Source organism: Bemisia tabaci, chromosome 2, assembly GCF_918797505.1.
Source record: "Bemisia tabaci chromosome 2, PGI_BMITA_v3".
Lineage (NCBI taxonomy): Eukaryota > Metazoa > Arthropoda > Insecta > Hemiptera > Aleyrodidae > Bemisia > Bemisia tabaci.
In genome coordinates this window covers 12,628,473-12,650,360 of record NC_092794.1, presented here as the reverse complement: position 1 = coordinate 12,650,360, position 21,888 = coordinate 12,628,473, and the positions used below count along the sequence as shown (strand labels likewise).

At 35.7% G+C, this 21,888-nt stretch overlaps 2 protein-coding genes across 2 annotated transcripts; one reads left to right on the top strand and one right to left on the bottom strand.

The window, feature by feature from the left end:
* Positions 1–1,018: 1,018 nt before the first annotated feature.
* On the bottom strand, positions 1,019–13,483 carry Klp64D (kinesin-like protein 64D). Its single transcript, XM_019046491.2, has 10 exons — positions 13,274–13,483; positions 12,139–12,346; positions 10,968–11,170; positions 9,918–10,114; positions 8,711–8,850; positions 7,632–8,028; positions 6,184–6,521; positions 5,218–5,454; positions 4,118–4,249; positions 1,019–2,313 (listed from the first exon to the last, which is right to left on the bottom strand). Exons 2-10 carry the CDS (start codon positions 12,337–12,339, stop codon positions 2,203–2,205), a joined length of 1,956 nt encoding a protein of 651 aa, XP_018902036.2. The 5' UTR covers positions 12,340–12,346; positions 13,274–13,483; the 3' UTR covers positions 1,019–2,202.
* A 141-nt stretch (positions 13,484–13,624) lies between these two features.
* Positions 13,625–20,423, top strand: Cdk8 (cyclin-dependent kinase 8). The gene is made up of 5 exons (XM_019046492.2): positions 13,625–13,935; positions 15,071–15,146; positions 15,827–15,937; positions 16,540–16,680; positions 18,001–20,423. Exons 1-5 carry the CDS (start codon positions 13,808–13,810, stop codon positions 18,982–18,984), a joined length of 1,440 nt encoding a protein of 479 aa, XP_018902037.2. The 5' UTR covers positions 13,625–13,807; the 3' UTR covers positions 18,985–20,423.
* Positions 20,424–21,888: the final 1,465 nt, after the last annotated feature.

Genomic DNA, 21,888 nt, shown 5'->3' with positions numbered 1-21,888 from the left:
CATGTCCTCACACTTTACAATGAGAACTCGGTGCGAAATTCAACTTTAGATTTTAGAAAATTCATACCACTACAAGTAAAATTTCATTATAATTGACCACCAAGATAAGGGGAGAGGTCCTCTCAAGAATTTGATAATGAACCGCATTGCCACGTATGCGTAAACTTGGCAGCGATGACTTCGTTCTCAGTGGTACACGGTGACGTAACTTGACGCAAAAATGGCCATAAAAAGGTGGAAGAGCCGTAGGGGGCAGTGCTCCCTTGTCCACTCGTCTTTCTTCAGAAGGGGGGGAGGGAGGGAAAGAGAGAACCGAATTGTCTGTAATGAGTAGGGAAAGGGGAGGAGGGCGACATCCCAATGACTTATTAACGCTAAAATAAGTGCATTAATTTTATTATGGTTGAGAAAATTTATTTTCAAATCGTCACAAGCATGCTGCCGTGCTAATGAAAAACGCCGTATGAACCTTCGGATGTTGCCAAATTTCCTTTCATAAAATACTGATTTACTGGGAAAGTTGTGTGTAATTTTCTTCTAATTTTTCTGGCAATATTACTCGCGCTTCGATCTAAAATATCTGACAATACTAAGGGAAAATATGCATAACTTCTTTCCTAAATAAACGTTTTATCAGAGGAAATTTGGCAACTCTAGAATGTTCATACAGCGTTCTTCCTCAGCGCAGCAGTATGGGTCAGAATTTTTTTTTCCTGGGAGATCAACCAGGGGCGCATCAATGGTGCGAGTTACATACTAGAAGACTCCATTCTCGGAGGTAATGGGTGACTCTGACTCTCCCTAATGACACCTTGGAAGGGGTGGGGAGTGTGGATGCCCTAGCTTTCTGGCGCGGATTTCACTAGAGATATATTTCAAAATAAAGTTTCTTAATTTGAACATCTAAACAGTTCTCCTGCATTTGGGGGGGGGGGGGGGGGGGGAGGTCCAAAATTTAACTGTCAATGCTACTGGGGTTCTCTGTGATTTCATCCTGATGAAGAAAAAGTGAAGGTAAAAAAGTTTCAACTGGAGTGTTTATTGATGATAACAAAGAAATACAAGCAGTAAGTTTAAACACGATGTAAAGGTGTGGTATGCCATTGAATAATAAAAGAAGCATTATGTATAAAATGCTTGTTTGTCCTGGTGGAGCAAAAGGAAGAAATGAAACAAATAAGTACATATCAGAGATAAGGAGGTCAAAAAATATTCCTCCGGGTAAAAAAGAAATAACTGGTGAGGTAAGGAGACGCTACTTACTTAAGGTTAATATTATCACAACGATGTATCCAAAATATCATTCACATAATTTACTTGCGTACGAAAGGCGAAAGTAGGAGAACTTATAGATGGTGAAACAATAAAAACATGTATCTTAATGGCAACAATCCAACATTTCCACCCCTGCTTCATTTTTTAAAAGAATACTGCATGATGTTTTTGCAAAAAAAGTTTTGAAGGATTTTCTTGCCTACACAAAGAAAAATCCAGAGGTAGTACTTATTTTATAATCTATTACCTAATAAATTGACCTTACAACGCTTAGGGCCCAACAAAAAGTAAAATGTGAAGCAAGAGCAGAAGCTACAGTGTCGTACACATAGTGTAAATACTTCATTTGGTTAAGAGAATATTTTAATATTTTCACTTAAAACTTTTTAGAAAATAATATGGCTACCTTACTTGAAAAAAGAAACAAAATTTTGTGCGCTGTTGATATTCAATCAAATTTGTATTTGTTCTGGTGAGAGGAATCTTCAAATAAAAAACAAGGCAAAAAAAAAAGGTTCCTCGGAAAAACAGAAAAGAAAAAATTGACTCTGTTGAAAAACAAAACCTTTAGAAACGTAAAAAAGTAACGGTAAATGTAAAACTCAAATACAGCTGGTGCTTGTTTCACCATCAATAATGTTTTCCTTGAATCTTACATTGTAAAAGGAACATTTATTGCACTTTTTAAGCATGGAAAAATGAAGAAATAAAAGAAAATTTCCTCCAACACTTTGAAAAATTAATCAAAATTTGGGTCCGGATCATAGTTGTATTTGCGCCTTGTGAATCACTATCATTCACATCTAACTTAAATTGACTAGATTTAAAATCACTTGACAGTCTTCATTAATTTCCTAACTTGTTGGCATACGATTTGAGTTGCTCAATTAGGGAAAGAGGAGACACAGTATGATGAGATGAGCTTCTTCATGATAAGTTCAAGGCCAACTTTGATTGAATGCTTAAAGATTTTGATTTACTCTTGTTCGAGGAATGTGAGTAGGCAAAATACACGTCTGATAGGTCTGGATTGATGATCTGCAAGAGGAAAAAGAAAAATGAAACTTTAAAATGCATAAAATAACAGAAGCATACTTGATAGTGTGTATTGAAATTGACCTCAACTGGATCGCGTTAAACAGAAAGGAACCAAGCCACATCAGTTATTGCCAAATTTAATCCGGCATTTTAATTTTTTACATGAATACGGTTGTGCGGATTTTTGTGCAGATTTCAGTGAATTTTCTCCACAATACAAAGCAAATTCCTCAAAATTTGCAAAGGAGTCTGCACAGACGTTCTTTTGCAAAAAATGTAATTTCCCAGTTAAATTTGGCAATAGCTGATGTGGCTTGGTTCCTTTCTATTTAACGCAGTCCAACTAATAATTCATAGAAAATATAACATTTATCTAAAATGCATCGCGTTCAGCAGAAGGGAACCAATTGTTTGACTAGAATAAATTGTAAGGTTGACATTCGACTTTCAAATGGGGCAAAAAAGAAAAAGTGAAAATTATCTGATACAACCCGATAAAGGAGGAAAAAGAAACATAAGCTGAATGATTTTGAAAACGTCAAAATTGCGTTTGTTCCCTTCTGCCAAGCACAATCCAAATAATAGCCATTCTTAATGAGCGTAAGTATTTTGCCACTCCTTGGGGACCTGGATCCTAGATAGTTCAATTTTAAAGCATTGATTTGCAAAATTATTTAAAAGTTGTGTTGCACTGGGCTACTTAAGATTCAATATCAGCAAGTTACAGTTTACAGAATAGCATCAGCTAATCTCAACGGACACTTAAGTGGGGCAAGGTTGCCAGATTGTGTGATAAAACTTACATATTTAACAGGGGCTTAAATGGAATGAGATGCTGATTTTTCAACGCTATCTGGTGACAATGGAGAGGTGTTACTGCTTTCTCCTTTGACACAGAAGAATGCAGAGGAGGAATTCTCCATAATCATTCGTTTTATCAGCATTTCAGCCTCAAGCTTTTGAGAGTTTGGGAGTAAAACCATCGACATTATTATGTTTATCACAAACTTTTACAAACAAATGAAATATGAAATTGCAGATCCTCTGTTCTTGAAGGAACTCAATTAAGATTTTTGCAATTATTGTATGGTATACCGGATCAAGAATTTAAGGTGATTTGATGGACGCCATATTTTGTGTCAGAACGGCATGCGATACATCGCATTAATTGGTTCCATTTTTTCAGCTACTCATCATTTTTCTCCAATTATGAGATCGCAATTCTGTTGTCAGGAGACTGAAGCACTCACTTACCAATTTTAACAAAGAAATTCAACGTAATAAAGGCGTGGTTTTTTTAGAGAGAAAAAATTGCATTCGATACTGATATCGAAACTGCACTCGAATGCGACGTTTTCTCTCTAAAAAAACCACGCCTTTATTACGTTGGATTTCTTTGTTAAAATTGGTAAGTGGTAGTCTCCTGACAACAGAATTGCGATCTCAAAATTAGAGAAAAATGACAAGTAGCTGAAAAAATGGAACCAATTGATGCGATATATTGCATGCCGTTCTGACACAAAATATGGCGTTCATCGAATCACCTTAAGTATCATTTTTGTAATTTTGAGAAGAAAGCTTTGCAAACTGGTAAATTCTGGGGAGGTGTAAGACTTGGCGGAACTTTAAACTAGAACACTGAGGCGACAAAATGAACTCCGGTGTTTAGATTTTTTGAGAGTAGGTGTAACCATGTGCAAGTTTTGCATGAAAGACTTCTAAATAAGTTTTTAAAAATGTCACAAGACTCCTTTATCCGTAATTTGTTCCAATTAATTTCAAATAATTGGCACCTAAGGCTCACCTCTTTAGGTTTGACTACTGTGGAATTTGTTGCTGATGAAGTTTTGCGCATGTTGTTGCCAGTGTATGCTACACATCTTAGCTCCCACTCGCCAATGTCTTCATTCCAGTGAATATTCTGCTCTAACAAAGCCTGAAACATTTTAAAAACAATTAGCTTAAAGCTGAAGAATTATATAAAAAATAAGAGAATGTATGTAATTGAGGAAGTAAGGGAATAAGGGAATCTGATGGTCTTTTGAGGAGAGATTGTTCCTCTAATTATACTCTTCTTAACATATCAACTGTGTAAGTCGGCAATCACATAACTCGTTTGCGGTGTCTGAAAATCTCCGCATCTACGTTATTTTTTTTAAGGAGAACAAATTGACATCATTCTTTAAAGTTTTTGCAGAATTCTCTTCGCACAGAGAAAGAAATTCACGGCAATTTTAAAGAACTACCGTTTGGTAGTTTTCTGTTAAAAAAATAAAGTATGACAGGAAGTCTGCGACGTCGCAAACCGAGTTATGTGATTGCTGACTTACACTGTCGATATGGATGCAAAGTCTATTGCACAATAGAGTACTACACAGCAGGAAATTACGATCCACAGTGTACTTTTATGACCAATGTATGTTGAACACAGGAAGGATGCAAAAAAGTTTCAAAGGGCTAACTATTTCTCATTATCCAATATTTTTACCTCACGGCCTTTCCGATTTTTTAAGAGGCAAACTTTCTGCTTACGTAACAAAATGAACCATTTAATTACAGTATGTGCAACATATCACACTCTTCTAGTGCAAAAAAAAAAAAAAATGTTCATCACTCTATGCTTACCAAAATTGCCTCGTGTTTGCCACGATTCGTAGATTGCAAAATCAGGCATTTACTTTACTTCTTAACAGCAATTTTCAAATGTAGGTTTGGAAGTTAAGAAATAGCATTTTCCGTACCAATTTTTGCCATGCTAGATGAAAAATATTAGCGTTATTTCCAACAGGAAAAGCTCTCAAATATTACAAAGAGTAGATTGCGAGAGGTTGGACAAATTTCAGTACAGCAGTTTTTAGGATATTAAAATCTATCTTTTTAATTTGAAACAGAGTGTTTACTTACAAGGTATGGCTGTGGGATAGTTTGATCTTTGATTCTTTCCATCAAGCCAAGTTCCTTCGTTAAAGAGCGAACATTCTCAAGTAGACCCTCCATTTCTCGTTGGTTCTCTGCCTGCACATCTTTGAGCTCCTCCTTTGCTCCCATCAACTGTGTGGTGAGTTTTTTCAAACGACGCCCTAGTGTAGCAACTTCTTCTTGTTTTGTCATGTTTCTCTCCTCAATCCCACTTCTTTCAGACTAAGAAGATAAATACAAACTTGTTAGCAAAACAAATTTGTTGTAAAATAACCATAAGAGATGGTAAAATGTGACTATTCCTTTACAAAGAGAGAACTTGGCACACAGAGAAAAAGTTTCAGGGGATTGACTTTCGTCATATTGGGTTGCAACATCACGTGGTCAGTTTTTGACGGTAAATACTTTTAAGTGCAAAAAAGAATAAGTTGCAAGCACTGAAGTTCATTTTTGAGACAGATGAACAGATGAAGACTTTGAATTAATTTGTGCAAAACAGTGTGTTTTAGACAGCAAACATCAAAACCTAATGACTCCGGTTCGGTTTAACATTTTAAGGCCCTTTGTTTTCCGTAACATTGAGCGTGAAATATTTTTAAAAGAAACGGTAAAATCTGGCAATTTAATTTTTAACACGAAAACGATTGTGCGGATTTTTGTGCAAATTTTTATGAATTTTTTCCATAATACACAGCAAATTTCTTAAAATTTTCAAAGGAATCCGCACAAACGTTCTCTCGTAAAAAATCAAATTCCCCTGTTAAATTTGGCAATAGCTAATGTGGCTTGGTTTCTTTCTGTTTAATGCGGTCCAAATTACAAACTAAAAAATAAAAAAATTCAAACTAGACATACTGGGGAGCAGAGAACTAGATGCTTTGAAAATGCCTCTGGCATTAAAGAGAAATTTCCTGTAGGACTAAAAAATAATTGAGAGAGAGTAAAACAAACCTCTTTGAGCTCAAGCTCTTTCCGTAGTTCGTCTTCTACCTGCTGTCTCTTTACCAACTCCGTCGCAGTTGTTTCTAAGAGGTGCTCTTGCTCTTCCGCCTTTTGAAGGAGATTCTCACCTCCGATGAGTACTTTCCGCTCCAGGTTCTGGAGTTTCTGTCTCAGGGCTTCCTGTTCTGACTGAACGTTTTTCAATTCTGAATCATGCTGTTCCTTTTTTTCTTTAATATTCTGTCGTTCTGGAGACTCCTTCTCTTTTTGTACTCCCTGCTCTCTCACTTTGTCCTGTTTCTCTTCTAAATGACCCAGAGAGTCATCGTCAGATTCATTCGGGCTTCCTGAGAAAAAATCCTATCGATTAGGAAAAAGTATTTGACAGCTTTACACAACGAAAATTGAGGATGATGAGGGAGTTTTTGGGAGGTTCTAGTTAATAAAATCGAGAATCAAGGATCTTTCAAGGAAGTCTGCAAATACTCTTGAGTATTTTCAAGGATATACCTACAGACAAATGTTGAGAATTTCAAAGAATGCCTTGAAGATGGAAATTTCTTCTTCCTTTACATTGGTTTTCTACTACCTGCACATGAAGAAGGAAATGAGTGACATACAAACAAACCTCTTTTACATTTTGGCAGTCTCCCTAACAAAAGAAGAAGAAGAAAAAGATAAATCTTCCTATGACAAAAAAACCGTATGATATAAAATTCGATGAATTTTGAGTGCGAACTGGAATTTCCTAAAAATCCAAGAACATGAAAGGACTAGAAAATTAATAAAGTAAAAATAGTGCACTCACGAACTTTTTAAGGCATCATACATTCTACAAAGAGTACAAAAACGAACACTATTCTAGAGTGACCATTGAATGTTGAAGAATTTGTGATGTTTATTAGGAAACTTGAGACACTTACTCCACCTGATGTAGTTTCCTCCTCTCAGTAAAGTAATGAAAGTTTATTGGGCTTTACAGGCTATTTGTTCATCTGATGGACAGAATGGAAACAAGTTATTTATTTTTCCTCTGGAGTAAAAAAGTCTTGCTTGTTTTTTCTCAGAGAATGTGCAATGAAAAATTAACTATTTGCAACTGTCTGCGAGGAAAGAGTCCTAAGGTCCTAGCGGCAATTTTCTGGGAGATCATTTGAATCAATGTATGCAAAAACGTCCGATGTCCAAGACAGTGTTTCAGAATTTGAGTGGACAATTTCGTTGTAACTTAACAACACAAGATGGTTTGAGACGTTAGGAATGTAGAACAATTTCATAAATAATCCCCTCAGAGTAATTGAACGTTTACAAAAGAGATTGATCCCATTCATCAGTGTCATGGGACAAGAAAAATCCTGTATTGGACAACGGACATTTTTGCATACATCGATTCATTTGTTATCACCCAAGGTTGAAAAATTGGTATCCCAATCTGATGAAACAAAATGTGAACATACCATTGTCTATTTCATTAATGTTCTGTTCTTCAAGTTGTTTTTTCAAAAGCTCTATCTCCTGCTGGAACTGTTTCAGCAGGGCATCTTTTGGGTCTTGATTAATATGCGCCCGGTTTTTGATGTTCTTGGCTCGGTTAGCGTACCGCAATGTACTGATAGTCTCATCGTAATTGTAATCTGCCGGACCAACAGTTGCGATCATCACAGTTTTTGAGTTTCCTCCCAGAGAGTCTTGGAGAATGCGGGTGAGTTTAGAATTTCGGTATGGAATGTGTGTTGATTTGCCATCTACAAGGGCTGATATGACATTTCCTAAAGTTGAGAGGGAGAGATTTATTTTCGTCGATTCTCTCAATCTTTGGCCTTGAGCTTTGGTTTTGCTTTGCCTTTCAGAGCCCTGAAAAAAATAAATCGGTCAAAATTCACTAAGCTGGTGTCATGATAACAAATACGCTCGAGGGTGAGGAGTTGAATATTATGGATTTAAATTTTAAAAAGCACGATTTTAGTACATTTAGATTGGGAATATTTTGAGGCTTAATTTAGATCGGTGCACTTTTTTAACTTGGCTTGAATTGGTTGACAGCTTTCGCAATTGCTTCACTGGTTGGGAGAATCGAAACAACAACAATTTTAAAAATAGCTTAATTTTAAATTATTTGTATCCAAATACCCGACGTCACATACGACTTAGTTTTGACAAAATGTTAGGAAAGGAGCTTCCAAGCTTTCTTGCAAATCATCATGTTATGATGTACTCTCTTTCAATTAGTTTGAAACTTTAGTCAATCTTTTACTGCATGAAAGAACTAGAGCACCCACTATTTAAAGAAAGAAAGACTCAAATGAAACCTCTGCTGCTTCCCTTGCATCCCTGTTTTCTTCTATTTCTGTCTTTGGATAGGACAGGTGCTTCAAGGAATCTTTAACTGGATTATAGAACCCAATTGCCAAGAGTTATGGCGATAAATGGCTGTAAAATGTCGTCTAGCCTAAGGCAAAAATAAACTGAGGTTGCCTGATGAAAATGCAGAGCTAACAGCAATTCTTGGAACCAACTACCTTATGAAGAAACTTACCGCTAGATCAACAAGATGTAGACGACCCATTTTAACATGGGACTGATTATCAAGGCCTGTTTGACTAGTTTCAACAGTGATCGAAAAAATTGCATGGGATCGAGAACTTTCCAAGTTCATGGCTGTTGCACCAACAACTCCTAGAAAGCAAGTGATAAATATCGTAAAGGAGCAAGTTAAAAATGTGAAAACATACCTAACATGATGCAAGAAACTTGAACGAACTAAAATTAAATGCCTATAAATATATGAAGTTCATTTTCCAAGATCTTCGGAAACAGGATTTCAATGAATTCAAATAGCATCGTTGAATATCAGATGTAGAGGTTTCCCAATACAATTCGTTGAGATCTTCAAGAAAGTTGGTTGACATGAGAAGACAAGTCTCTTAATCCCATTTACAGAGGCTTGTTCCAAAGTTACATTATAGAATTCCATTTGTACTTGGAAAATTTTTTATACTGTAATAAAAGGAAAAAAGCTTCCTGCTCAACTTTAAATGTTAAATTCTTAGAAAAATTGCAAGTTTTCACAAAGAAACTGTCTTGGATTTTGATCTAAAATTTTCCTGCAATGATTCAAGAATTTCTTTTTCATGACCTCCTATATCTTTACTTAGCTGCTAACTGACTCAATCTTGAATGGGTTTCACCTTCATGAAACACGCATCCATAGACATTATCTCTCAGAAATTGGAGCACAAGTAAGGGCAACATTATTGAAATAATCATAGTTATGTCATACAATTTTCTTGTTGAGAATGATGCACTATTAGGTATGTATTATCTTGGCACTGTTGAAAGAATATCGATGGTGAAACTGCAAAAATGCGTATATCCGTTGCGGTGTTTGAAAATCTCCGCTCCTATTTTATTTTTTAAAAGGAAACCGAACCAACATCGTGGCTTGAAATTTTCACAGAATATTCTTCTCATAGAGAAGAAAAATATCCGAAGTGCTCAATAAATGACGTTGAGTGGTTTTCCATATGAAAAATAAAATATGACAGGAAGTCTGCAAAGCCGCAAACCGATATACGCATTTCTGCAGTTTTGCCATCGATATACAAGGTTATTAGGACAAGAAGACGCTTTTTAACTGATTCTGTGACTATTGTGTCAAACTTACTAATGTTAATAGAACTTCAAATGTATTTATTTGTGTTTTTTAGACTATTTTTTTTATACATAAAAAAAAGGATACTTACTATTTTTATTTCCCAAATTCAAAGTTCGCATCATGTCATCTGCATTATTGGCAATGAACGTCGATAAGTCTTTGATGTAAACACCAACATCTGGCCTTTCTTTTACTTCTAAGTTTACTATTTCCTTCCCAGGTTTCACGAGAAGGTCTCTCACTTCTTCATTATATACTTCAAAATAAGATATTCGAACTAAAAATCTATAGATAAACAAAAAACAGTATTTTTTTCAAACAGTTTAGGGCATTGTCTTAAAAACTTCAGTAGGAACTCACATAGAAAAAAAAAAAAGATACATCTTTGCTTCGTGAAGTATCCTTGTGGGATAATAGATGGAATCATGTCAGCTTCCAGAAGATTGTATTAATAGTGATTTTGAACGAAACTCAACAAAAGGGAAAAATTTACTTTCAAAATTCAATTTGTAGCTCCCCAACATCATGTGTCATTTATGAATGATAGCTTAAAACTTTAGGTAATGAGACTTAAGGACATTTTTAATGGATAAATTCGTTTTTCTGGAAAATATAAAAATGTTACATACCTCCTATATTCACCAGAGACTTTATTTCAGAATTACTGTCTGTTAATGTTTTTCTACTTTCAATTTTCTTCATTTTTTACCGACAAGAATAACTGACACTTTTCTTCCTGACAAAATTATTTTCTGTGGCTTTATTAACCTTACTTTCTAAAATGAAAAAAAGATATGAATACTGCCATTTGAAGAAAAAACATTTATGAAAGCTTGAGTGCTGCAGAATTTTTATCAATCGTGCATCTTTGAAAAGAATTATGAAAAGTAGTGTTAACAAATTTGAACAAAGAGTAAAACTCTGGCGTATCTGAGAATTTTGAGGGAAAATATTCATGAGATTTCTTAAAAATGAATTTTCTATCATTAGTTTGAAGATCTTCAATGCCAGTGCGCCGTTCTTCCCTAGAGCGGCAGTATGGAGTATCTAATGAACTCTCTTGCGACTAAAATTACATATCATGTTTTCAACTCATTCATAGAGACAGTTTACAACTTCGGATCAATTAATAACTTACTTCACATCTTCATTGGATTTTGCTATATGACCAAAAACATGTGCAAAAGAGTTTGGAATAATTCCTCTCAGTTCCGGTTCTGAATGCCCTTCCATAGTAAATGTCTTCCCAGTGCCAGTCTGCCCATAAGCAAAAATTGTACCATTGAAGCCTGCCAATACTTTGTTGACAATTGGTCTTGCTGTGTCATTGTAGATGTCGACCTACAAAATTAAAATGGTGAGTGAAAGTACCGCAACTTATTAAAATCAAGGTTGATGGTTCTGCTCTAATATTCCTGTTCCTACTTTTGTTTCTAGTAAAAAATAGCATTCATTGTACCAAAAATTACTACCATGAAAAGTTGTTTTGAAGTCGAACCTGAAGAATACAAACATTATGCAGGGGTCCAGAAAGTTCTTTCCTTTCACATAAATCAGCAAGCTTTTCATAAGAGGGCTCAGTGCAAGTCAAACATTAAGCTTGACAAAAAGATAGCTTGCTGGAGGCCTAGATACGCATAAAAAGATGAGCTTGAAAGTTTTCTTCTTGAAAACTGATTGACTTGAATTTATTCATAAAACCAATGCCCAAAAAACCATTCAGTTTTTTCTCCCTAAACTAAATTCGCAGAATGTGTAAGTAAAACAAAACGCAGTGGGAGAGGAGAGTATGATGGCGTTCAAGCTCGAGAGCATTTCCCTGCAGAAACCAAACAATGGATAAACTCATGGTTTTTTCTTAAAAAGAATTGAAGAAACTGAAAACCTCATATGTACCTGATTCAGTGCGTTCTAGCAAATCAATGGAAAAAGTGGAAAGATACATACTTCTGATCGCTGAGTTGTAAAATTCCACTCGAGTTTTATTGCTAAAAAGAAAACTGATCAAAGATTTTTCTTGAAATTGTCTACGCTCATTCCACTTGTTCAAAAACATTTTTAGGGAGACATTTGGCTTGGTTTCCTTTGAAAAGGAAAAATTAAACATGGACAGAGATTTTGAGGCATTCCATTAGAAACCTGTCTTTTTCCAAATCAGTAATCCACATGTGTTGCAAACAAGACCACCCCTAATAAAATTGAAAAAACAACTTTTTTTCAGATTTGCTTATCTGGATGAAAATTAAATACCAAAAGGGAGGAAATAAAACCAAAAATACAAATAAAAAATTACTATCTTAATTCCTTACTTGCTTTGAATTAACATCAAAAACATTGTCATAAGAAAACGTTTTTGGGGGCTCGTCAACTCCTGCTTGAGGGCTGGTAACAGCTATGCTCCGACTTAGTGTATTCACAGAGATGACATTCTTGTGGTTGGCTGATTTTTCTTGGTTATTGAGTGGCCGTACGCGAACAACCACTCTAACATTCTCAATTTCATCTTCCATATCTATTCTGGAAGCACATTTCAAGATGGTAAGGTATAACAAGCAAATATTGCTGGGGTCAATGTGGCATGCAAGCAAGATATGACAAGTGGCAAGTCACCACAGAGGAAAATGCATGAACGCAATAATACTTTGGTGATCGTCGAAGTGATATTTTCACTACACTCTTTAGCATCTACTTTTTAGCGTATACCTAAAGAACACAGAGAGGGTATCAAGGATTCTATCAATGATGAAACTACAAATTTACTTGTCTCTGTCTGCTAAATTACAGATTGTTTATAAGAGTCTTACAGAAATTAGGAACAAATGCTTGTCCAATTAATTTTAACTTGGAGACCTCTCATGTGTAAGTTTACAGGTGCTTTTCTTGAAACTGAATGTGTAACTACACTGCTACAAATGTTTTGGTCACAAATGATTGTCCCATCAAGTACCGTTGCAAAGGAGAGAGCCAACAGAGAGAAGTACCAGTGCTTTCAACTGACAGGCACTGCTGAGAAAATACCCTGGGATACCTCGTTTCTAAGAAAGTTAGTTAGAGAACAAAGTGATGCTTGTAGTGAGAAGATGTAGACGGACCATATCTAATTTTGATGGAACACTTATGAGAGGAATATGATTGAAATTAGTCATCGAGGCCTTGTACCAAGTAATCAATACTTGATCGCTCTTAAAAGTAATAGCTTCAGCAGCCCGATTGTTGAAATTTATGTCGGTACGGTATAACAAGAATCAAAAATCGATATTTTACACAGCGCAGATAGGGCTATGTCATGTCTTATCATGCCGGCATAGCCAGTTATTAAAGTTTCAGGATGGCGGGGTGTCGGATTCTGCAGTTTAGCCAAGTTTCAACAATCCGGCTGCAGCTTGACTTACCTACTGGTAAAACTAGTGACCAGAGTTTTTACAAAAATTGAGTAGTACCTACCGACTTTTTAAACAAGCTCAGGAGTTATTATCATGAAAATGCTGATGAAGTGAAGAAATAGGAGGTGACATCCTTATTTTTAGCACACCAAAATTTATTGATATGGCTAAAGTTCACATGGTTTCATATTGTAGCTTCTACACGGACACTTCACTGTTTGGTGTTTGATTAGATTTGCTTTTTGATAACGATAAGGGAAGATAAATAAATAGAAGCCTTCATGACGATACACTGTTGCCGATTTAAAGAAGTCAGTCCTTGTGTTTAAATCATGTTTAAATCAAAACAACACATAAAAATTAATTTTGGCAACATAACCTAGCTTTCAATCAAATTAGTACTGTTAACACTCGTTGCATATTGATGTAGCGCTACTGTCAAAACAATATTATACGACGTTGTACGAGAAATTTTCAATTTTCGCCTTTCGCTATTTTTGTTCGTAGGTTTGTGTTGTGTAAATATCATCACGATTTCTCTCATTTCGTTTAATCAAAGCAAAGTGACTGTAGAGCAAATTCTTGTTTATTAATCATGGATTACGAGTTCAAAGTTAAGACAGCTAATGAACGAACCAAGGTGGAAGACCTTTTCGACTTCGAAGGGTGCAAAGTTGGAAGAGGAACTTATGGTCATGTTTACAAAGCTAGAAGGAAGAATGTGTAAGTTCTATTATCAGTTCCATTCTGTATCTGCATGTGAAAACATGCTGATTCAACTTCTGTTCAATTTCAGAAAGCTCTTTTCTCAACCAACAGCAATATAACACTATCTACTTCCCGGGTATTGCTTTCATGCCGGAGTTTGGCTGCTAAGTCAGTTCTGGATATCCTACAAGCGGATAGGGATGTCAAATATCTTGCGTCCCAAATGTACAGTGCGTCACCTTTATTTGAGAATGCACACTGATCTGCTCAATATTACGTTTATAGTATAATTCAGAATTGGCATCATTCTCATCTTGCGCCTCAGTGTCTGTAACACTGAACACGTTTGTATGTTCTAGGCACTGAATAGTACTGCTTTAAGATCGCCTATGGTTTATTTTACAAAACAGTGCTTTGTTATTGTATCGTTAATTTGGATATTATTATTGATAAGGCATTTGAAGTCTAGATCAAAGCTCTATCTTCATACCGTAAAACGTAGTATTGAAATTTTAAATTTTGAAATACCGACAAGGTATGTACAAAATTAATATTGAAGAATGTGTTTTGAGGGGCCCTGCTTTATATCCTTAGTTAGTACGTAATTAGTTTGATGGCTCATACGCTAAGGATGCAGAGCAGGGCTTTGTAAAACGTATCTATTTTTATTAAATTTTAATTCTTAAGTATGAGTGTTAGAAATCTTAAAATTTGATCATTATATTTAAATTGTACAGTGGCTTAAATCCTCTAATTGCATCTTGCCATATAACTCATGGCATGTATGTAAAGTAATTAATTTCAAAATTGATCTTCATAATAATTTTAATTATCGTGGTAGAATATTATCTGCAGGGACCTAGTTTCAACTAATTTTGCCAACTTTAGCCTTAGTTTAATCAATCCCATGTACTACCCATTTATAATCAGTTGCCTATAGCAAAACTGGAAGGTAAAATAAGAATGATGCCAATGAGATACGTCAATCAAGGCTAACATTCATGCTTGGCCCTTAGTGCCTATGCTGTAGTGGAAAGCCAATGCGGTCAGTAACTGCTGAAAGAGGAATGCGAATGCTATTGCAGACTTTCATTGCTGTATTCTCCGCCAAATTTGGCTACAGCTGAAGATTTCTTTCTTTGTTTTTCAGATCAGACAGTAAAGACTATGCCCTGAAGCAAATTGAAGGAGCTGGTTTGTCAATGTCTGCATGCAGAGAAATAGCTGTAAGTGTTCAAGTCATTTTCTATGGACTACTTTAAACCTGAAGATGGAAGTGAACTTGTCTCAGTGAAGTGCAACACAATAAATTTTATCTTTTTTTCTGTTGATCAATTTTGTCAAGATGGGGCATGATTTCCGTGACTGCCAATAACTCATTGCAGCATAACTAATTAACAAATGAGTATTTTTGTGTCTTCAATGAGACTAGTAATGCCTCAGAATTTATCTGCATTCTTCCATCTAAAAGCTTCACAGCATATTTGCAAAGTTGAAAAAATGAAAAAGTAAAAAGAGGATACCTGTTGTAACTTGCCTTAACAGAATAATACTGAAAATAAGAGTTGTAAAAACCACTTAATTCAGCCACTCGCACTGAGAAGCACAAAACTAGTTGAAAAAGAAAAAGATGGGTGAAACCCTTCAGAATTGAATATGAAGAAGGCTTTTTACACTGTAACAAATCAGATTGAATGTATTTCTGATTTTTATCAATCTTTAAATTCAAAGATGTAATAACTAATAAAAATAATAATTGTAAATAATAGTAATAGTAATTGTAAATATAATATTTAAATATTCTAGTTGAAGTAATTAATAAGCACCTATGCACAATTCTCACTGTTTTCTGTTTCTGAATAAAATTGTTATTGCTGCATTTCAAGTAATATCTTTTCTGTTTCAGTTACTAAGGGAACTGAAGCATCCCAATGTGATCACATTGATCAGGGTTTTTTTATCGCACAATGATCGCAAAGTGTGGCTTCTTTTTGATTATGCGGAACATGATCTTTGGGTAAGGTATCATTTTTTAATTCCCCCTCAAACAAATATCTCTAGTTTAAAACTAGCATGATGAAGTTGAGTGATTTAGTCCAGTAGTAGCATGTCTGTGGTGCATCATATTTGAGGCATCCAGAACCAAAACCAGCAATCTCCAATTTTTTCGAAATTGAGTCAGGAGTGAGATATTATTCCATGAGAAATTCTGAATGCAAAAAAACCGTAAAGAAAAATTGGCAAAAAAGCTATTCAATCAGTATGTGAAAATACTTACCCCTTCAGTGCCAAAATCAGTGATCTCCGCGCGTTCTCTCTTCTAAAGTTGGCAATCTTTAGTTTTACCAATGGCTTGCCTGCGCTTGTGTAACCTCACTTGTTCCGTGAAAACTTAAATATTTTTTATTTTCTGAAAATTTTTTCTTTCCTTCTATATTAAAGCCATGTAAATACATATAAATACCAAATTCCTCATAAATACCTAAGGCTTCTTTTGTTTTTTATGGCCTCCTAGCTCATAAGCTGAATTTTATATTTGCCTAATTCACCTAGTTAGGGTAGGTTTTGAGTTTACTTTTACAGTGTGTGGTGGAAACTTATTTTTCTCTTTTTTTCTAGCACATTATCAAATTTCATCGATCTGCCAAAGCAGCCAAAAAACCTGTCATGGTACCAAAAGGAATGGTCAAAAGCTTGCTTTATCAAATTCTAGATGGGATCCACTACTTGCATTCCAATTGGGTCTTACATCGAGATCTGGTGAGCATAATTTTAATTAGTCTTTGAAATTTGAGGGCATAGTATTCATTGCCAGCAGTTAGTTGTATTTAGGTCATTGCGGTCAATGGACCACTCAGCATAGCAAAGAACATATCATTACAAGGGCTCCTCTTTAAAATTTTACTCCTAAATGTAAAATGTTTGTTGTTTTGCTTAGAAGTTAGACTTCTCACAATAGAAAAATTCTAAATCAATGCAGGTCAAATAGACTGTTGAAAACAAATGTATATGATAGACAAATTAAACCTGAGTCAAATTTAAAAAAAAAAAAAAAAAAAAAAATTATCTTACTCTGACTTAAGTCAGATACCTACTTGTGTACCCATGAAGAAAAAAATTGTATGCTGAAAAAACCTTTAAAACCTGAAGCTCACAAGAACCAAGTTAGGATGCAATGTGCCTCAAATAAAAATTGGTTTTTAAGTGATTAAAATGAATCGATAGGGAAGCAATCGAATTCTCGCCTTTGAGTTGAATTCAGAAATTTGCAATGTCCATATGCCTTGCTTTGTTGGCACACATAGGTTTTATTGGGAAAAGGCAGGGGCGCAGAAAGTTCTTCAAAGCAAAAATTCTGTGGCAATCTCAACCTCAAAATTTCCTCACTTTTGACAAATTTCCTTCGTTTTGAAAAATCTTAAAATATTGTGCCAAGCTAATAATTTAAAAAATCAACATGTTTTTCTGTTTTTTCTTTTCCTCCACTCCAAAATTGGGGGGGGGGGGGGGGGCACGCATACTTAAAAAAATTTAGGGAAAAATGGAAAAGAAAAAAAATGAAATGAATAAACCTTTCCCACTGGAAAATTTCTCCGCACTATGTGCAAGTGGAGGCTTGCTTGCAAGAGCATTTTCTGCATCTTTGAGGGAAAATTATTATGTACTGCAATCAAGTTCTGAACCTGCTTAGAGTTTCATTATACTTCAGATCTCCTTTAAATAATATTTTTTGTTTCATCATGAAGCTCTCAATACCAGAACACAATTTCTAATTTTTGTAAAGAATGACTGTGATTATGCCAGCAAGTAAAACATAGCCTTATCTTCAAAATGTTCAAAATAGTGGCCTCTTTAATTTTTCTAACATGACTTGGGCATGGACTCACTCATCTATCTTTCCGGTCTTGAGAGAATATTTTTGATGAAAACTCAGTCTGATTATTTATCCCAAATCGACAATAGTTCTTATCTTGAAAAAATGATAGTCTCATACCTATCTATAAGTTAGAAAATTCAAAATTTAAGGTATCAGCTTGCTGATTTCTATAAAGTAACACAATTTTTGTATTTTCTGTTTAGAAACCTGCCAACATTTTGGTCATGGGTGAAGGTCTGGAGAGAGGGCGAGTGAAAATTGCAGACATGGGTTTTGCAAGATTATTCACCGCTCCTCTGAAGCCTCTTGCAGATCTGGACCCAGTAGTGGTAACATTCTGGTATCGTGCACCTGAACTCCTTCTCGGTGCCAGACATTACACAAAAGCAATAGACATCTGGGCCATCGGATGCATCTTCGCGGAGCTTTTAACCTCTGAACCCATTTTTCATTGTAGACAAGAGGATATTAAGACGAGTAATCCGTATCACCAGGACCAGCTTGATAGAATCTTCAATGTCATGGGTTTCCCGTCAGAAAAAGATTGGGAAGATATCCGCAAAATGCCTGAACATCCCACTCTATTGAAAGACTTCAAGCGCTCCAGCTACGCAACTTGTTCGTTGGTCAAGTATATGGATCGGCACAAAATTAAACCAGATAGTAAAGCATTTCACTTGCTTCAGAAACTTCTACTCATGGATCCAAATAAACGAATAACATCGGAGCAAGCGATGCAAGATTCGTATTTCTTAGAAGATCCACTCCCCACTCAAGATGTTTTTGCAGGGTGTGCAATTCCTTATCCAAAACGGGAGTTTCTCACCGATGAAGACCAGGAAGACAAATCAGACACAAATAAAGGGCGGCAAACTAACCAAACTAACAATGGTCAAGGTGCCTCAGACCAGGGAAGTCACAACCATCAGCACGCTGCGAGCGCCAAGCGAGTACGGATGAGCGGGCCTCCAGGACATTTAAGTGTGAGCGGCTCACAACAAACGCAATCATCTCAACAAACACAACAATCCCAACAACAGCAGCAACAGCAGCAGCAACAACAACAACAGCAACAACAGCAGCAAAACCAGCAACAAGGTGATTTTCATCACTCGACGCACCCGCAAACCATGATCTACACGTCCAGTGCCAATACGCAGCAAGGCAATTTCACACAAAGATTTTAAAATTTCTATCCTGCCAGTTCGGGAGATAATGTACAGTTATTATTGTTTCCAGGCCATTCAATTGAAATTCCTGTAAGACAGATTTTTCGACGAAACGCCTGGGAACTTGAACCTCTGTCAGGCTTCCATGAAGAAGTTGACAGATTTGGCTGTAGAGTGGATGTTCTGGTGTGAGGCAGAAGTCTCTGCTTCTTGGAGTGGCTTCTGATCGAGTACTGGAGTCGCCTTGGGACAAAATATAGTCTAGTTTTGGCAATGATCAATGATGGTTTGAAGCTTGCTGGAAGCTGTTCCAACCTTCGACCCCAATCTGCTGATAGGAAGAGAAAGAAAAGCCTCATCTCGATGACTTGTTTCAAAAAAACAAGAGTTTGAAGTCGTGGCAGATGAAATTAATTTTGATTACGTATGACCACTTGTCATGTTTGGATCATCAACTGTGTTCTTAGCAGAAACTTAACCGATAAGCTGTACAAAATGTACCTGCAATACAAGGAGTATAGCTCTTTGTCATTATTTTGTCAAATTTCTGCTGATGGAGCAATCTAATTCTAAGGGCTGCCGCAATTCTAGCTTCATACTGTTTGAGTCAAAAGAAACCAAGGTAATCGGCTCCCCAGAATGTCGACAGGATCTCATCAAAATGCATAGTGGGTTTGGACCTCCCTGTCGTTGGCTATGTTGAAGAATACTCTGCAAGGTGTCATCCATAAATTATGTCCGCCACTTCTTCCCTTGGCTGACCCTTGTTATCCCCCCCCCTTCCATAAAAAAAAAAAATCACCATAAGCTAAGCATACCCTCCTCTGTAATTAAAAGAAAGAAACAGAACGAAGTCTGTATCTCTCTTTTGTTTGTTCCCTTTATTTACATACTTGGCATACCTTCGAAATACATGCCTGTCATTAGGGCGTGTTTGACTCCCCCGGTCCCCCTTTTGGGAGACATTCTCAGAAACATCAGGTGCCAGCCACAACATTTGGATGACCCTCAGTAGCTCTAACTATAAAGCCAAGGAAAAATGCTGCTTGAACATTTCGATGGTCCTAACTTGCCTCCAATAAAAAATAAGTTTTTTCGGAAAGTGAGGAATTTTTTTCTTGTGGATTTCTCTGTTGAATTTATTCTCAAGCTGAACTGATGTATCTAAAAATTTAAAGACAATTTAATTCTCCTCAAGAATAAATATTTTATCTGAGGAATTTTGGACAAGAATGTTCAAATGTTCATGTGGCATTTCTCCCTGGCGCAGCAATCAACTAGGCACACTCATAAGGCACCAATGGCTCATAAGTAGTTGTATCCAGATGTTTTTAATTTGACGTGCGGAATTTTTTGTGTCGATTCAGACAACTTTGTAACAAATGCTAGTGTGCTTTCATATCCTTGGAATGTAAGATTTCATTCAATAAAAAGGAAGATTGTTAAAGCACATGTAATCACATAATTTTTTTTTTTTATATTCTCCTCACATCATAGGTACTTCAGTAGTGTAGGCTTCCATCAAGGACACTCCCTCAATTTCTCGTAGAATATTTTTAACCTGTTCAAAAAGTCCAAAAATTACCTACTGAGTGAGAAGCTAAGGGACATAGTCTACATTAGAATCAGTAAATTTAAACGTCTAGCTCATGAAAACACCAAAATCAATGCAACTCCAATTGGCTATTAAAAAAAAAAAAAAAAAAAAAAAAAAAAAAAAAAAAAAAAAAACTTTGAAGTGTAGCAACTAACTAAGGAGATTCGTTCCTAATTTATCGTTTTCCCTCAATATGATATGTAATAACTTTTCAAGGAAAAAATCAGCTCATTGATAAAACGATTTCATTGCAAAGCAGACTGAAATTAATTTTGTTCTTTATTATCATTGGCTCAAGCAGACTTTGATGTTCGGTGAACGGGGAGTATGAATTGAACAAAACAGTCACTCAATTGTGACTCATATAAAACGTTGGTAATCATGAGATCTTAAAACCTTAGAAATTGGAACCCATTATCCGGAAATACTGCACTGTGAATTTTACAAATTGCTTCAATGCGAGGAAAAATATAGACTCCAAAGTAATCAGAATTTTTCTTGATTGCTTCGAAAGATGGTGCGAAAAAAGGTTTTATAAGAGTTTTATAAAAATTTTAGGACTGTGGGAATATTGGCTTTGACTGACTTGCTCACTATTCAATATTCGCGAATATCCGCGCCGTCGTGAATAACAAATTTTTGGACCGACATTTTCCAATACTTGCGGCGTTTGTAATAAATTTTCATTGACACAAAAAAAAAAAAAATAAAACACTAAAAATGTGTCTGGTGAACCTTAGATACTAGCTTGACTGCCCGCTCACAATAAATCCTGGGAATGTATATGTGACTGCAGGGACAGTCAAGCCAGCATCCAAGGATCCTCAAACACTTTTTCAATAGCCTAGGCTCCTATCATAGCATTTCCTTGTTTTCTGTGCAGGTGTTTGAGCAAATGGAAAATTTTTATAGAGATTAATCACACTTGTTTGTCGACATTTGTAATGTTTGCGAATGTCTGCACTTAAAAAATTCATTTTAAATTGGACCGCGTTAAACAGAAAGGAACCAAGCCACATCAGCTGTTGTCAAATTTAACAGGGGAATTTGATTTTTTACGAGAGAACGTTTGTGCGAATTTCTTTGAAAATTTTAAGGAATTTGCTTTGTATTATGGAGAAAATTCATAGAAATTTGCTCAAAAATCCGCACAACCGTTTTCATGTAAAAAATTAAATTGCCCGATTAAATTAGGCAATAGCTGATGTGGCTTGGTTCCTTTCTGTTTAACGCGGTCCAATTATTCATATTATTATTCGCAGTTGTGAGTATTTGAGTAATAGACATAAATTATCCGTATTACTATTTGTAGTTGTGTTGACTAA

What these genes read in the sequence shown, in the direction of transcription:
- Klp64D (XM_019046491.2), bottom strand. Translation starts at nt 12,339, where the DNA reads ATGGAAGATGAAATTGAGAATGTTAGAGTGGTTGTTCGCGTACGGCCA. An exon ending in TTGATGTTAATTCAAAGCAA is followed by an intron (nt 11,171 to 12,138) that starts GTAAGGAATTAA and finishes TTAATTTTGTAG; the next exon opens with GTCGACATCTACAATGACAC. An exon ending in GAATTTGGGAAATAAAAATA is followed by an intron (nt 8,851 to 9,917) that starts GTAAGTATCCTT and finishes CTTGCTTTCTAG; the next exon opens with GAGTTGTTGGTGCAACAGCC.
- Cdk8 (XM_019046492.2), top strand. Translation starts at nt 13,808, where the DNA reads ATGGATTACGAGTTCAAAGTTAAGACAGCTAATGAACGAACCAAGGTG. An exon ending in CTGCATGCAGAGAAATAGCT is followed by an intron (nt 15,147 to 15,826) that starts GTAAGTGTTCAA and finishes TTTCTGTTTCAG; the next exon opens with TTACTAAGGGAACTGAAGCA. An exon ending in GGGTCTTACATCGAGATCTG is followed by an intron (nt 16,681 to 18,000) that starts GTGAGCATAATT and finishes TTTTCTGTTTAG; the next exon opens with AAACCTGCCAACATTTTGGT.